Genomic DNA, 15,147 nt, shown 5'->3' with positions numbered 1-15,147 from the left:
CCCATGGTATTTTTGTGTGAGGCAGGTTCATCAATGCAGAAGGGAAAGTAAATGTCTTTCAAACAGTTTCTGGCAACAATAAGGGCTTTTAATATTTTCATGGACTTGAGACTGGAAAAGTGTAGGTCTGAAGACCATGAGGTGTAACCAACTCATTTCAGTCTGTAGTTTGGTAGCTGCAATTCAGTTACTATTGACCTGTTAGTAATATCTGTGTTTTCGTAGGCTGGGCCCAAGAACCTCGATGGAGAGAACATCGAGGAGCAGAGGCAAAACAAGAAAAAACCAAAGGGAGACCATATTTCAGGAAATACCATTACTATGAAACACAAAGACAAGTGGAATTCATGGAGGAAAGGTGGGTATCATGCAGGGAGAAGTGAGTTGCCTCACAGAGAACCTGAGAAGGGGTGGGAAGGAGATGTTCCGTGTTTTTAAAACAGATCTAGTAGCCCAGACATGACTTGAAGGCATAGTTGCATTATTAGCATGTAGATTTGTTGCAAGACTACTTAGTTATAACTAGAAGAGCTGTAGTTCCAGCTTCCTTGCAGGCAGTTTTGGAGTGGTTTTGTTAAACGTTAGAAATGTAAGGCAAAACTGAAAAGGGTAAAGATCTCAAAACGTAACCCCTAGTCTGCAACATAAACATTCTTTTCTGAGCTCATGTATCAAGCTTTGCAGAACATGTGGTAAGGTCCAAGTTAAATGAATTTTATTGTTCAAACTGAAAATACAGCATTCTCATATTACTCACTGTTTGGACAGTGAATGCATATCAATTTTGCTTTCTTTGTAATTCCACCTAAACCTTTAACACTTGAGAGTATGGCTGTTCTTACTTTACATCACAATAGTTGTTATTTAATAAGTTGCTTGAAATTTTTAGCAGTTGCATATAAATTTTGGCTTAGACAATGGAGCTATTGTCTGATACAGTTACTGAAGATTTGGCTGATGTGTTTTCTCTAACTTCTGTAGTGTTTTCAGTGTTATCAGTAAACAGCTGATCTTTCTATTCCTGTTTACTGTAATAATTCCTCCTGAATTCAGTTTGTCCATTTGCAATGACAAAACTAGAACGACTGTACTGTGTGCTGTGTCAAGATGCGCTCTAAAAATTGATCAGTAGTTGTCATATATTGATATAGCCATATGATTATTTTCTCCTTGTTAAGTGTTCTGTAGGAATAAGATTCTGACTAGTTATCTTCTTTTTATACCAACTGAAAGATCTGACCGTGAAGGACCAATAAGAGGCTGTGGTGGAGGAAGAGGTAGAATGAGAGGTAGAGGAAGAGGTGGAGTCTTTAGAAGTTTTGATGCCTTTCAAGGAAGACGTGGATTTGGAAGACAAAGTGATAATGATAAAAGGTAAGTGTTCTATGTTTCTTACTTAATATTCAGGTAAACAACAGACAGCACTGCAGTAGTATCTCCTAGGTATTCTGATTCCTTCTATATCCAAGCTGGCTGACAAAAACTCAATACTGGTTTTAGTTTCAGGTCCTAATGGGAAAAAATCTCTTAAACTCACAGCATTCTGTATTCTTCTCTAGAGGAACGAACGCAGATAACAAAAAGGGTGGAGGTGTAGCTAGCAACTGCACAGCAGTGAAATATGATATAAGGTACATCATATGCATGTGACCACCATAGATCATAATTTTCCATGAACCACCTTTGATCATCATTTTGTGTTCATCAGTTTTATGGGCATGTTGTGCTTTATAAGCATTGCTTTCTATTATTGTTGTGATTAACATAGTTTTACAGTTTTTTGAACTTGTCTGCTTTATGATGGTGAGATTAAAGTTGTAGCAAAGGCATGATGCTTCTTCACTTAAGGCTGGAGCCAAGTTGTCTTTTAATGGAAATAAGTTATGACTTTTCTCAAAAGTCAAGCAAGTGGGACTTTGGTATTTAGTGACATTACTTCAAAATGCTGATTAAAATATTCAAACTCTGTTAATGGCTTAAAGTCCAGACTCTTTTTCTTGAGTTTTATGAATCATTTCTAAATGGCAAAACTAATAGCTAAATATTACCCTCCAGAGCCACACGGAATTCTGACTCTACCACTGAAATAGATTTTAAAGTGCTCAGGAGGACCTGTAGCATAATGTGATTTTTGGTCAGTTAGATTTACTGAAATTTGGGAATTTTCCATTTAGTTCTATATTTCTCTTACTGATACTGGTTTCTGTTTAGATATGTAAGAAGCTCACCAGAAATGCTTCTTTTGCCCGTTCTTTGCACCTAGCAATATGCTATTCTTTCCAGTAACATTTGTTCTCATATAGATCTAGAATATTCTAACTGAAGGCTGATGAAGGACAGAGAAAAGGCTGTGCTTTGAACTTATAGGAAACATCTTTGGCTGTGTACACATTCATTCACAAAATTGTATTAAAACCAAAAATGTATTTTAAAATAAAATCCAAGTTATAAAACTTAGCTAGTGGATTCAGGCAATCATGCTAAAAGTTTGACAAATACAGCCCTGCTGTGTAATAACTTCGGGGGTTTGATATCCTAAGTTCTTCTGAAAGACTGTACTAACATTTATGTCTGCTGTAGTATTTCATATTAGTTAGTTAGGTATTCTGGCAAAAGTATTAGTTAGGTACCTAAGGATCAGCTAGGTTAACACTGGTAGTACAGAACTAGCTGATCTAAAGCTCAAAATTATCTTCTGTAGGATGTCAGGAAAGGTGTTGTGAAGTTCATAGTTACGAGAAGTTCAAGGTCCTTTTTCTTACTTTTTCTCTCCAAGTCTCGGGTTGTTGTGGGTGGTGGGTGGGTTTTTTTTTTTGTTTGTTTGTTTTTTTAAAATTTCCATAGCATCAGAACTTATGATCTATTGATGCTTTCTTGTGGCGTGGTAGAAGTGACACTAAATTGAAGCTGTCTGAACAATTCCAAAAGCATGTCTGTGCCCTAATTGTGCTCAATCATGTGTCAGGGCTAAAAGGTGTTAATTTTACATATGTGTGCTTACCAGTGGAATGAAAGTAAGTTCCTACTCATTTGACATCAAACGAATGTCTGTGTTATAGAAAACACAAACTTGGAGTCTGAATGTAACTATTTCAACTCTTGAAAAGAAAGAAAAAGACCAAGCCAAACATCAGTGTTATACTATACAAGTACTGGTATTAGTATTCATGACTGAATTATTTTGTGTTCATACATGCTCTTCACTACTTTTGTTTAAAAGTACATAGAAGTTGGACTTCCCTAATACTCCTTGTTTTGTTAATTCCTCAACTAGAGACTTAGTAGATTTACTTTCTGCTTATGATCAGCGTTTGTTTTGTTCTTCCCAAGGAATTCTGGAAAGAAAGCAGTGTATTGATCTGCAAGGTTTTATTTTTTCCAATGTGACCCATGAAGACTTTAGCATTTTTTTGTTTACTGTTTCAGTGGGACGAGACAGACTGCACCTGTGGAAGAGACTGAAGAAACTGCTGAGCAGCCAGGGAGATCTAAAAGAGGGCCACTGAACAAGTATAGTTTGACTAAAATTTTTGTTCTAAGTGTAAAGAAAACGATTGACTCACCGATAAACTTGTATTGGGAGGCACACTTGAAATGCAAACTGTGAAGTTTTGCTAGTGCACAAGTTTAAAAATAGAAAAGCTTTGTTTGTATTTATGAGTATAGAAGATGCATCCCTAATTCTCACTAAAGCTTGATTTATACAGCTGCAGACTGTATTTAATTGCACAGTGATGCTTAGGTTCCTAATATTTGGTGATAATTTAAGGAGGGGCTACGTATTATCTTTCATCTTTTTAACTTGACTAATTCATAAAAATTACCATGCTTTCTAGGCAAAAAGTTATTCAAGGTGCCCATGCACATGGGCACCTTGTACAGACACATCTGAGGTACACTAAGACACTCTGTATTCATCAGTCCCTAGTATCATGCAGTTGTGATCTATTTATGAATGGCCATGGCAGAACTTGAAAAACTTTCTGGAAATGGTTGTGCAGTGAGCCTTAGAAGTAGCAAAATTGATGGAAATCTGCCGCTCATCTTCTGGCTTGAAAGCTCATCAGTCTCAAGTAAGAATTTACTTCACAGCAAATAAACACTGGCTTAAGAAAAAGTAAGTGGACAACCTTGTCCAAGTAAGAGCCTTAAAGAATAATTTAATAGCATATGGTAAGTATCTCCTAATGAGTGAAAAATAGTCAGTGCAATATGTTAACTTTATCTTCTGTTGCCATGAAGCATTTTTTGCCTAATGATGCAGCTCCAGTTGTTAGTGACCTGGATTCATTTCTTAATTACGAAGCCAACTAGTCTACAAAACCTCTTTTATATGTTCAGGTTGTTTAACCCCGTAAGAAGTTCTGTTGATATAGCTTTGATTCTTTTCATTTTAAATTAGCTTTTAATACATAGCTAGAGGTGTGTACACATGGGGAAATCTATCTTTGAAACTGAATGACTTGCAACTGAATTTCCAAAAAAAATCCCCCCTGTTTCTAGATTAACTGAAGAGTAGTGTAGATACACTGTCAAAAATGCACTGTACTCCTGGTACCTTTATATGTTTCTGACTTGTATTTGTTTCTGCTTCAATTCAAGCTCTTTGTAGGTGTGTCCTGATATTGGCTCCTTGTAGAGCTTCAGGCACAAGAAGTAAATGCAGTGGAAAAGGCCTGTGGCAGAATATGCCAGTTATCTGTAATTCTTTTGCCTTTCTTAGAGATCACTAGGTATTTGGTCAGGCTGTGAGCCTTTCTGGAGATTTTACTCCTGTTTATGTTTTTTAAAAAAGCTTCATTTAGGAATAGTCCACTGAAATCTGAGATTCAAAAAAGCAAGTAACATACAAGTATAAAATTCTGCACTGTGTACTCTTTTCAGTGCAGTAAATATTGTCCCAAAGGCTTAAAAATCTGTATACAAAACATGGATTACATATATCTTACTGCACTTACCTTTTGGGGTGGTGGCAGCTTAGTGACTCTAGGTATTTTAAAGCAGGAGACATTGTGTGAAGAGTGCCTAGGTCATTAGGGATGGTTGTATGGCATACCTTAAAGTGGAATTATTTATTTTGTTCTTTTAATATTTAAGAGTAAAATCTGGTTGGTTATGGCTTTCAGGCTTCAGGATGTATTTAAGTGTCTTACATGTGTAGGTTGCCCCTGCTCTCCAGAGTTGCTGTCTTCTAGCAGATAACACAATGGTTAGGTTACCTTCTGCTTTTGCTAGAGCCTCAGTATTATATAGGATTGTGTGTTTGCTAAGCTACTGCTAGGATCTTTCTCATTTTGACTCCAAAATGCAGTGACTCCAAGGAAACCATTTCCCTTCTACTGCTTTGTTGCAGTTGTGTGCCTCTATTGGAAAAGAAATGGAAGACTTGGGTTTTCTTCTCTCATTCTCTTCACTGTTGTAACGATTTCCATTTAAAAATGCTGTCCTGGTTATTGGGAATATGTTTTCCAGTCTGATTAGACTCGGGAGTGTTCGGTTTGATTCCCCCAGTGTGAATTAAGACACAAATGAGGTCAAAATACCATTAGGGAGTGAGACTTTATTATTGGTCACACAAGGGGGAGAGAAGGGATGACAGGAAAGTCAGAAACAGAAAAGGGAGAAGCAGGCAAGATTTGGTATGCCAAAGCAGAGATAGTCACCACCATGGATGCAGATGATCCAGAGTCGTATAGAAGAGGGATGGTCATCACCATGGACCCAGCAGCATTCTGATGATCCATAGTCATGTTTTTCTTTGGTGATAGGTATCTCCCATGCTCTGGATGCTGTTCCTTTGTATAGGGCTCTGTCAGGGCACTGATTGGCCAGTTTCCATGGAGTTGAGCAATTCCCAGTCTCATGATTTTGGCAGCTGGAAGTGATGTCAGTTGTGGACAATGATGCCTGGTTATCTGGCAGCTAGAGGATTTCCATGGCCAGAGGAGGCATCACGTGGCTTAGCAAGCGTTGAAACAATCAACTAGCCTTTGCCCCACAACAAGCCATCAAGGCCAGGCAATGTTGAAACAAACCTTTCTTAAAGGTTCCTTACATATGTCTGTGTGGAGATACTGTGTAGTTTTCCAGTGTGGTACTGCCTAATTTCATTTCACCTCTGGAAAGGGCTTCTTCTGTGAGCTTATCTGACTTGCAGGGTCTTGCATTCAGGACTAGCTGTTCCCTAGCTTCCATTTGCAAAGTATTGCAGGACAAGAGGTTTTTTTAACGCTTCTGTAATATAAATAAAGTTAGATTTTTTCCTATATCCTCAAATTTCCTTGGGTGTATCAACATATCTATCTCTTCATAACATCCCAAACTGAATGCTAAAAGTTGGGGTTTGTTTTGCTGCAAAAGCACAGCCTAACTCTATATAGAATACACAGGTACTACAGCAGCATAAGCTTTCCTCACAGCTGCTTTCTCACAGTCTGAACAAAGTGACACACTTGTGTTGACTAATTCAAATTAATAGATTTTTCTTTTGATTCAGTACAACACAAAGGTTAACCAATTCCTCTCCCTAAAGGTATTTCCGGAGTTAGTATTTATTCTGTGAGGTTTTCTTCCATTTCTTCACACATGGGCTTTCTTTTTGGTGGGCTATGTATCATTCTGGTCATTTAATAGGAAACTTTCAGAATTTATCTTCAAGCTTTTTGAGCTATTTATCTTGTTCGTTTGGGCTTTTTGCTGTTGTTGTTGGTTGGGGTTGTTTAATGGTGACGTAAAGCTATTCATAGACCAGGCCAGAGCTTCATAAGTATTTGGTTGAGTGTTTTTCTTATAGTAAGCTTGTACAGTTGTTGTTGTTTGGTCTTACCTTGTTTAACTTTGAATTTTGCTATAGCTGGTGATAATGCTCCTGCAAGAGATGTTTAGTAGGAAAGATTCATGTCACTGACTTCTTGATGAAAGCTGGCTAAGAATTTGCTTTGTGCAGCTGACTAATACATAAACTGATCTGAGAAAGACATGCTATCATTATTTTTAATTAGAAGAAAATATCCGAATAGCTGAGCTGGATGCCATTTCTTTCCCCTTGCATTTCTTCCAGTGAAAAGAAAAGGTATTTTGTTTACTGTAATCAAGGTGTAGCTGGAGGGTTATGGTTGTCCACTGAAAATGCTGAAGCAGTAGGAACCATTAATTGAAGGCTCCTGTATAGTGATTTAGCAGAACTTTCATTGTGAATTCTGTTTATTCATGTCCAGAGGCTGCACTTAATTATCTGGCATTATTTTGTAAGCATGACTGTTGGTGTGCCAAGGAGCTTATTACTTTGATTAATGAAAATTCACCAAGCAGTTACTAAAAATATGTAAGGTTAGAAGGCTGAAAGTAATGCACACTGTGCACTTTCCTGCAGGCTTGGTGCCCAGTATAACCTGCTGCAATTGAGTCTCTGTCCAAAATGTGATATTCAGGTTTCTGTTGCTGTGCTTCACTAATGGGAGGTGTTTCCTCTTGGGAGTCTTGACATCCTAAAAGAAACTTGTACTGCTAATAACCTAGCAGTTAAAACACTGCTTTGGAGTAAAAATCAAACCATACTTTGCAGTTGAAAAAAATGAACATTTGCAGTGTAAATCCATGAATACTGCCCTTAGAACTGGCAAGTGGTTGTTTTTGATAGACGTGTGCTTTTCAAAGCAATCATTCTTTTTTTTTTTTTTTTTTTTTTGAGAGACTGAGTTGCTGTGTAGTGTGATGTACTTGTGGTGTCTTATGATCATAGCAGTTTCGATCTGAAAGGGTTCTTCCAACCCAAGGCATGTCACTTCTCATGCCTGTCTAGTTGATGTTAGTGTCCTCTACTGCTAGAAATTTCAATGTCCCTTGATGGTCTTTCTAATACTTAGAAAACAGAAGCTGCTGTGTTAGTGTTTTTATTTGCCTGAGTGTCTTGCCTTAATGTCACAGATATGCAAAACATTTTCTTTTTTAGCATTATATATGTTTCCTCAGTGCATCTTTTAAAGGCTTCCCATGTACATCATGTGGTTCAGACTTCATACCTGTCTTGCAGTGCTCTTCTGGGCTTCCTACCTGTTCCCACAGAGAAGGCATTCATTTGAGATGTTCCCCTCTACCAGTAATGACATTCATGCCGAACAAAGCTGTTAATGTGGCTCTTTATCACAGTATGTTGTTGCAGAAGGGACAAATACTTCAATATTGCTATATTTGGGATGTAGGGGTCTCTCCTTCAGAGATTCTGCCTCGCTAGTGGCAGAACATCGGCCACTGCTGTCAGCCATCTGTTTGGATGGCTGGTACTTTTGCCTAAGTGTATGTATTTCTGGCTGTCCTTGGGGCTTCCTGGTGATTTTTGGTGTTGTTTTCAAGTCACTGAGTCACTTTTACATCTTATGCCACTAGTCAGTCCTTCAGTATTCTTGAATACTTGCACTGTTGCCCTTCTCTTAGGCCAGCTTTGTGCCATCAGTGGATCTACTGTGTATTACTCTGTGGATACCTGCGCAGACCTGTCCGGAAACCCCCACTCAAATACTTGGTAAATTGAAAGATCGGTAGCTACTTCTCAAGTACTCGTTGCCACCAGTTCTGTGTCTTTTTACAGCTGTTGCTAAGGTCTGAAACATTGTGTCTCTTTTGTGGTGAAAACTTAACCTGGAGAGGAAGAAAAAAAGACTTGCTCAAGTTCTGATGTGCAATTTACTGATTCAGTTCTGAGGTAGTGGCTTTTAGAAAGAAATGAAACCAGTTTAACTGACACCCTTCTGTTAGTTTAGTTTCTTGTTTTTGTTCTCCAGTACTTACCATTAGTCTTGTTTTTCCAACACTTATTCCTGAAAATGAAGCTTCAGATAAGTAATCAAAATTATTTGGCCTCTTACTCTTAAGGACACAGTTGAAAAGTTTGGGGTGCAATTTGTTCTTACACATGGAACAGTAACTATTGCTGTTTTTCCAGAACTAGCTGTTTCTTTTACCAATATCCCTTCTATTTAACTCAGTAAATTGATTTTTTTCCCCCTAAGAGTCCTAATAGAGTTACAGATCTTCTTTAATCAGCGTGGAACTACACACTGCTTACCAGTCTTTTAACGTTTAATTTCTGGTTGATGCAGCTGGAAATTTAAAAATAACAGGGCAAGAAGGCTTATCAGAGGGGAGGCATGTAGTACAGGACTTGAGTATTTGTTGTTCTTCTGTGAAGTGCATTTAAAACTGTGTTCACCCCAGAACCAAAATAAAGTGTTGTCTTACTGTTCAGTTCTGCTCCTGCCATATGCTGCCTCAAAAACACTGTTAAATTTTGATGGGCAAGATAGAGAATGGTTCTCTGCAAGACCAAGCAGGAAGAGGGACCAGGCCTGCTCTTATGTAGGCTAGTTCTGCAATGTGGAGAACACTCCTAACAAATGTGTGTATGTGGGGTGTTTGCATAACTTCAAAAACAAAAATCACAGTTCACTGAGTGTCATTTGACTCTGCTTCATTTCATGGTAAAAATTTCCAACGTGCATTTAATAAACTCTATATTGGGAATATCATCAGCATTTGGTGGAAGAAGACTTGGAACTGTGAGTGAAGAAAAGCAAATCCATAGTTCTCCCACCAGATGGATCCTAATGAAAGGGTTTTCCAGAAAAATCAGTGTTAGGGAAACACTTAGCCAAATTCAACTGCTATTGTAATGCATAGCAGTTTTGTGTGGGAGAAGGGAGAAATGGTTTCTCAAGTGCCTGGGAATAATCAGTGTGGATTTTCCTGTAGTTCTTGGTATTTGACTTGTTTATGCAGCAGAGAGTTATGGTGATGAAGTGAGTTGCACTCCCTCCACATGATGCTGCTTAGTAGGGAATATCTTTCTGGAAGAATCATTAAAAGGTGCATCTGTATTGTAGTCTAATAGCTCCTGCTTCTGGGCAAGTCAGTCTTGGTCAGCATCAGAAAAGTGGCAGAAGAGTAGCTAAGCAGTGAGTGGAAAAGAACCTTTAGTTTTGTCTTGTGTACCTTCTCTTGTGAGTACAGACATAAAACCTTCTGTCTTTAGAGTTCAACACTATGCAAGGCAGGCCTTGATGTGTTTTCCTTGAGCTATTAAATTATTACACTTAATGACAAATTAAACTTGACTAGTATTTATGTTTTTGCTGGGTGATAAGTCCTGTTTCCTTGTGTGTTACTACATCTGACAAAAGAAACACCTTGTGAAATTTAACAAAAGAAATGTTCATAATTACCTAGAAGATTCCATGGTATATTTCTGATGACTGAAAGCTACCTTGAAGCGTGAATCCATCTCATATTGTCAAGGTGCAGTACAAGTCAATGAAACCATGCCATTGGGGTGTTTTAAAACTGCTCTGTGTGCCTTTTTTACTGCAGCTGTATTGGCTAGGTGTAGATCCACTGTTAAAATGTAGGGTTAAGAATACGCCAGATCAAAAGTCAGAATTTCTTCATGTGGCTAATTTCAAACAGTATATAAATATATATTCCCACTTGCATATCACACAAAGTTACTGTGGGGAGTAAGTGAAATTAAGGACAATTTGGTGAGAAACATTCCAAATGTTTTGATTAGTATCCTCAGTTTCTTGTTCTTCATCCTGGCATGTTGCAAGCTAATGGTTTTTGCTTTACAACTATAAACCTTTAGAGTTGCTGAAGGACAGCCAGTGGAAGAAGTAGTTCAAGAAATGACCTTAGATGAGTGGAAAAATCTTCAGCAACAGAATCGACCAAAGGCTGAATTCAACATCCGGAAGCCAGAATCCACTGTTCCTCCCAAAGCAGTGGTGATTCACGAGTCAAAATATAGAAATAATGTAAGCATTGCCTCAGGAGTTCTCTAAATTCTGCTTTATGCCCAGGGTTAAGGAAACTGTCTCTATTCTTTTTCTATCACTTTTTCTACCACTTTTAGTATAAACTACAAGAAAACAGAATCTAAGCTTTATTACCATAATGACACTTGCCCCAAAACTTGCCTTAAACCTACTGTCTATTCATCTTTCTTCTCTTGGATGACACCCCCCCCCCTTCTGTATGCAAATACATAATGTATCAAGTTGTTCTACCTTATGGCTCAGTCTTAGTAATATAAAGCCTGTGTCCTTGCTGCTACCAGCTGTGCAGATCTCTGGTAATGCTGCTAAAGAAACTTGGCTTACTGAACACTTATTTTCCTAACTCTGAATCCTGTTTAACTTACTTGCCAGTATACATGTGCATGTATATATTAAACTTGGGTTTTGACATCTGTTAGTCTGGATGCTAAGTGTCCTATTTCTCATCTGTGCTGGATCCCAGCTCTCATTTTGCACTTGGAATACAGGAATTTTTCATTCTTCTTTTTTTTCTCTTTTCAGTTTTAGGGTCCTGCTTCTTAAAACTAACTCCGTAGAGCTTGTTCTGCAGTAGTGTGCTTACTTCCTCACCCTCTTTCTCTAAATTTTACTCCATGATATTACTGAGATTAAAATTTCAGGGAGAACTTCTAGCTCTGGGGAGAGTGGGGAGGCTTCTTTCAGACTCTTGCTCACTTAGATTTCAGACTTTGGGGGTCACAGAAATATGTGCATGTCTAGCATGATGGAATTTTGATCATTGAAGTCTATGTGCATTTATGAACATATGTATTGTCTTGCCTAATTACAACAGTAACATCAAAACTTGTAGTATTTTTAAGCCTTCATCATTTTAGACCATTGAGCACTTTCAGGGACATACAGTACTGAAGTGTCCTGTATTCTTTCTAGCAGGACTTCTGCTGGTTGGAGTTCCCATTATTCCCTCTTCCTTCTCTGAGGGAGGTGGTGGCAGGGGTGGGGGGGAGAATTGCTTCTCACAAACTCCTAACAGAGTATGCAAGTGCATGTAGAGTGCATACAAGTTCCTGTTCTTTTTGCCAGTAAAGTTTGTGTTCTGGCAGTATCTAGGGACCTTGTCAAAATTAAGATAGGAGGTACAGGAACTGTGTAACATAGGCAAGACAAATCCCTGATTTAGACACTGAATAAGTGATTTATCACTGTATGGGATGAGTTTACATGTACAGTATCATTACTGCAGTGCACATTAAAATTATGATGGGAAGTAGTCTTACATCCACTAGCTACTAGGAATACACAGAGTTAAACCAAGAGTAATCCCACAGCTGAAGACATGTAAATGAATACATTGATTAGATAGCTTTAGTATGGCCTTTTAACCATTACTTGGAGATAATTGTAAGAGTAAGTAGTTTAAGTCTGATTCTCTAGTTCCTTTGCAAACCTTCTAGATGATATTTCTGGAAAACCTCTTTAGTGTTATGAAGATGGTACAGAAGAGTTTGTTGCCAGTAATTTCTAGCCAACAAAGGACCATCCCAGGCATCTGGGAAGCTGCAATTGCCTCATCTCTGTAAAATCCTGTGGAAGTTAAGACTTGTCTTCTATTCCAGATATCTTGATTTATCTGCTGCTTAGTCTGTAATACAAGTGTGTGTGTGTGGATTGGGGAGGGAAGAAGCTTGTTCATGGAAACTACAGGCTTTAACCAGATCTTTTTTTCAAGTTGCAAAAAGGTGTTGAAGGTGATTCTCATGTCTTCCGAAGACCAGCGAATGATATAACACGTCAGCTGAATATTAATTTTGGGAGTCTTTCTCACTGTGACCGTGGATCAAGAAGAGGACAAGTTGTTTGTGGCAATCCAGCAGAAGGGGCAGAACTGAGACCAAAAGTAGAGGTCATGATTTTTAGGGTGGTTTTTTTGTTTGTTTGGGGTGGTTTTGTTGTTGTTGTTTGCTTGAGGCTTTTTTTCAGTTGTTGGAGTGTGTGTTTTGTGTGTCCCACCCAGTTTTGTGATGAATTACTGATTTCTGTAGTGATAGCTGTGTTTCTGACTCCTGCCTCATAGCATGTTAGCCTGCTTATTTTGAGTTCCTGGCCCATATCATGTTACTTGAAATTAAGTACTGGTTCAGACTCACTCACCTTTTTCTCTGAAAAAAAAAAAGGCATTTGCACACTGGAAAATGAGATCTCTACTCTTCATAGTGAAGGTCTCAGTTTACTATGAATAAAATAGCTTAAGGCTGAGAACTTTCAGAGTAATACAGTAGTGTTGTTTCATCTGAATGAAAAAAGCTCTTTCTAATAACAGGGCATAGAGTTTAAAACGATGGTATGTGCAGTAGATTTGAATATAAAAATATAGTAATGGTGCTTCTAAAGATATACAGTATTTTGATTGAGATTACTTTACTTTTACTCATTCAGTGCTCCAGAACTTCTGATTTTCTGGTCCTCTCCAGGATAACATTATTATAAATACATTCACACTGAAGAAATTATTGTACTCATAACTTCTGAGAAATTTTTAGCATTTCTGTGATACTGATGGATATAAAGCATTTAATTTGAGAAGAATTAACCCTTTTGACGGTAAAATATGTATACATAGCTGTTGGATGATTTTGAAATGCATTCATTTTTATGAAGCTTCTTTTCCTACTTTGTAGGTGCAGCCTGCTGCTCCAAATCCTGATGATCTTGAGGATTTCCCAGCTTTAGCTTGAGGAACCATCACAAATGCTGGTATCTCAAAGTAGCTTTGGTGTAACTGTGAAGAAACCAGTTTTATGCTGGTGGGGATAAAGAAATCCTGTTTCCTTCTGGAAAAATTGTTTAGGTATTAGGTGTGGAATGATTGCAGCTGTCTGTTAATGTAGTTGAATTCTGGAGATATGGGTGGACTGGGATCCTGTCACAGGTTCCAGTGTCTGCCTCCATTTGTGAATGTAAAGCATCCACTGTGGGGTGGTTTACAGTATTTCACTACAATGCCTCATGAATTTAAAGGGAACAGTGTTTCAAAACATGTATATATTAAGTTCTTCACGACACCATGGTGAAATGTAAAACTGTACAACATGATCTACAACTTGTTTCTTTCAAGTGTATATATTAGACACTTGTAAATTGCAGTACCTTCTGGACTGGCAAATAAAATAATGTTCATTCACTTGGGTTTGAGGTATTATTTAAACAAGTCAGTGGTAGATTGAAGTTTTCATTACTTGAATGTAGTCTGGAGGAGAAAAAAAGAAGGAAACCCTATCAAACTCTAAACAGCAGTCCTTACCCAAAACAGTGAACATCTCTCTAAACAGAAGTGATCTTTAAAATTAAGGCAGCACAGATGCTTTTAATTGTTATCTAACCATAAGTCTTGCTTCAGTAACAAGATACAATCTGCAACTACTTTGAAAATGTTCAAAGTAAAGTCAGTATTTTGAGCTAAAGACAGAAATAAATTTTTAAGAAAGCTTTTAATGTTAGCAGGAGCAACATTAAAAGCTTTCTTAAAAAGCTGTTTCATGCCTTACCAAGAAGCTTGTGACATGGGGGATGAGGTGGGATGTTCTTTCCTTGCAGCTTTAACCTACTTACTCACTTGAGCCAGACTCCCTGACACCCTGTCAAAGGGGAAAGTCTTATCCACTAGAGCCAGACTTCCCTGTCAAAGGGGATGTTCAGAGCCATTCTAGGGGATGTGAGAGAAACAAGACAATGGTGCCAGAACTGATGACAGAAAGAAATGAGAGGACAACCACACCAGACCTTTGGATGTAGCTGTCATCCTCACAAGAGTCTTCAAATGCCTGATCAACTTGAACTCATTCTTTCCATTTACTGGGAAAGCAGATGAATATACACCTTTAATTCCCCCCACCCCGAGTTCTCTGCCTCACTTCTAAGCAATCTTCTTTGAGAGCAAATAGTGGATGAGATTCAGAAGAAATAAAACCTGTTTTGCTTTGTAGTAGGCTCTAGGAGTACTCAAAAAACTTCACCTCAGTGATAAGGCTTCATGGAAGTGGTATATAACGGTCCTAGAAAGACTGCAGACTCTTTTCTATATGCTCCAAACAAATGGTCTGCAAAGAACTTCAGCTCAAAGGTTGTTTTTGGTTTTTTTACTTCGTTAAATTACTTATATGGCAACTTGCTGTAATATGAGATTTTTGTATTCTACAAGGAGCTCATTTTAGTAGCATAGAGATACTCTGACAACTTGTAGTAGAAAAATCATGCAAAACCAGACAAAATGCTGGTGTGAGAGGGAGCCCCTGATACTGCTGTTTCAGTAAGTGAGTGGGATGAAATAACGTGCCTGACT

The 15,147-nt window shown here is 38.1% G+C and overlaps 1 protein-coding gene across 1 annotated transcript; it reads left to right on the top strand.

Moving 5' to 3' along the window:
- Positions 1-225: 225 nt before the first annotated feature.
- HABP4 (hyaluronan binding protein 4) lies at positions 226-13,543 on the top strand (the record flags this gene model as incomplete). The annotated part of the gene is made up of 6 exons (XM_009072329.1): positions 226-358; positions 1,189-1,374; positions 3,427-3,510; positions 10,637-10,805; positions 12,538-12,705; positions 13,487-13,543. Coding segments are annotated over 6 exons (797 nt in total), but the record flags the coding sequence as incomplete, so codon positions are not given.
- Positions 13,544-15,147: the final 1,604 nt, after the last annotated feature.

The sequence above is a fragment of the Acanthisitta chloris genome, unplaced genomic scaffold (genome assembly GCF_000695815.1).
Source record: "Acanthisitta chloris isolate BGI_N310 unplaced genomic scaffold, ASM69581v1 scaffold22363, whole genome shotgun sequence".
NCBI lineage: Eukaryota > Metazoa > Chordata > Aves > Passeriformes > Acanthisittidae > Acanthisitta > Acanthisitta chloris.
Note: the sequence above shows the minus strand (reverse complement) of the source record. Positions and strands in the feature narration are given on the sequence as shown.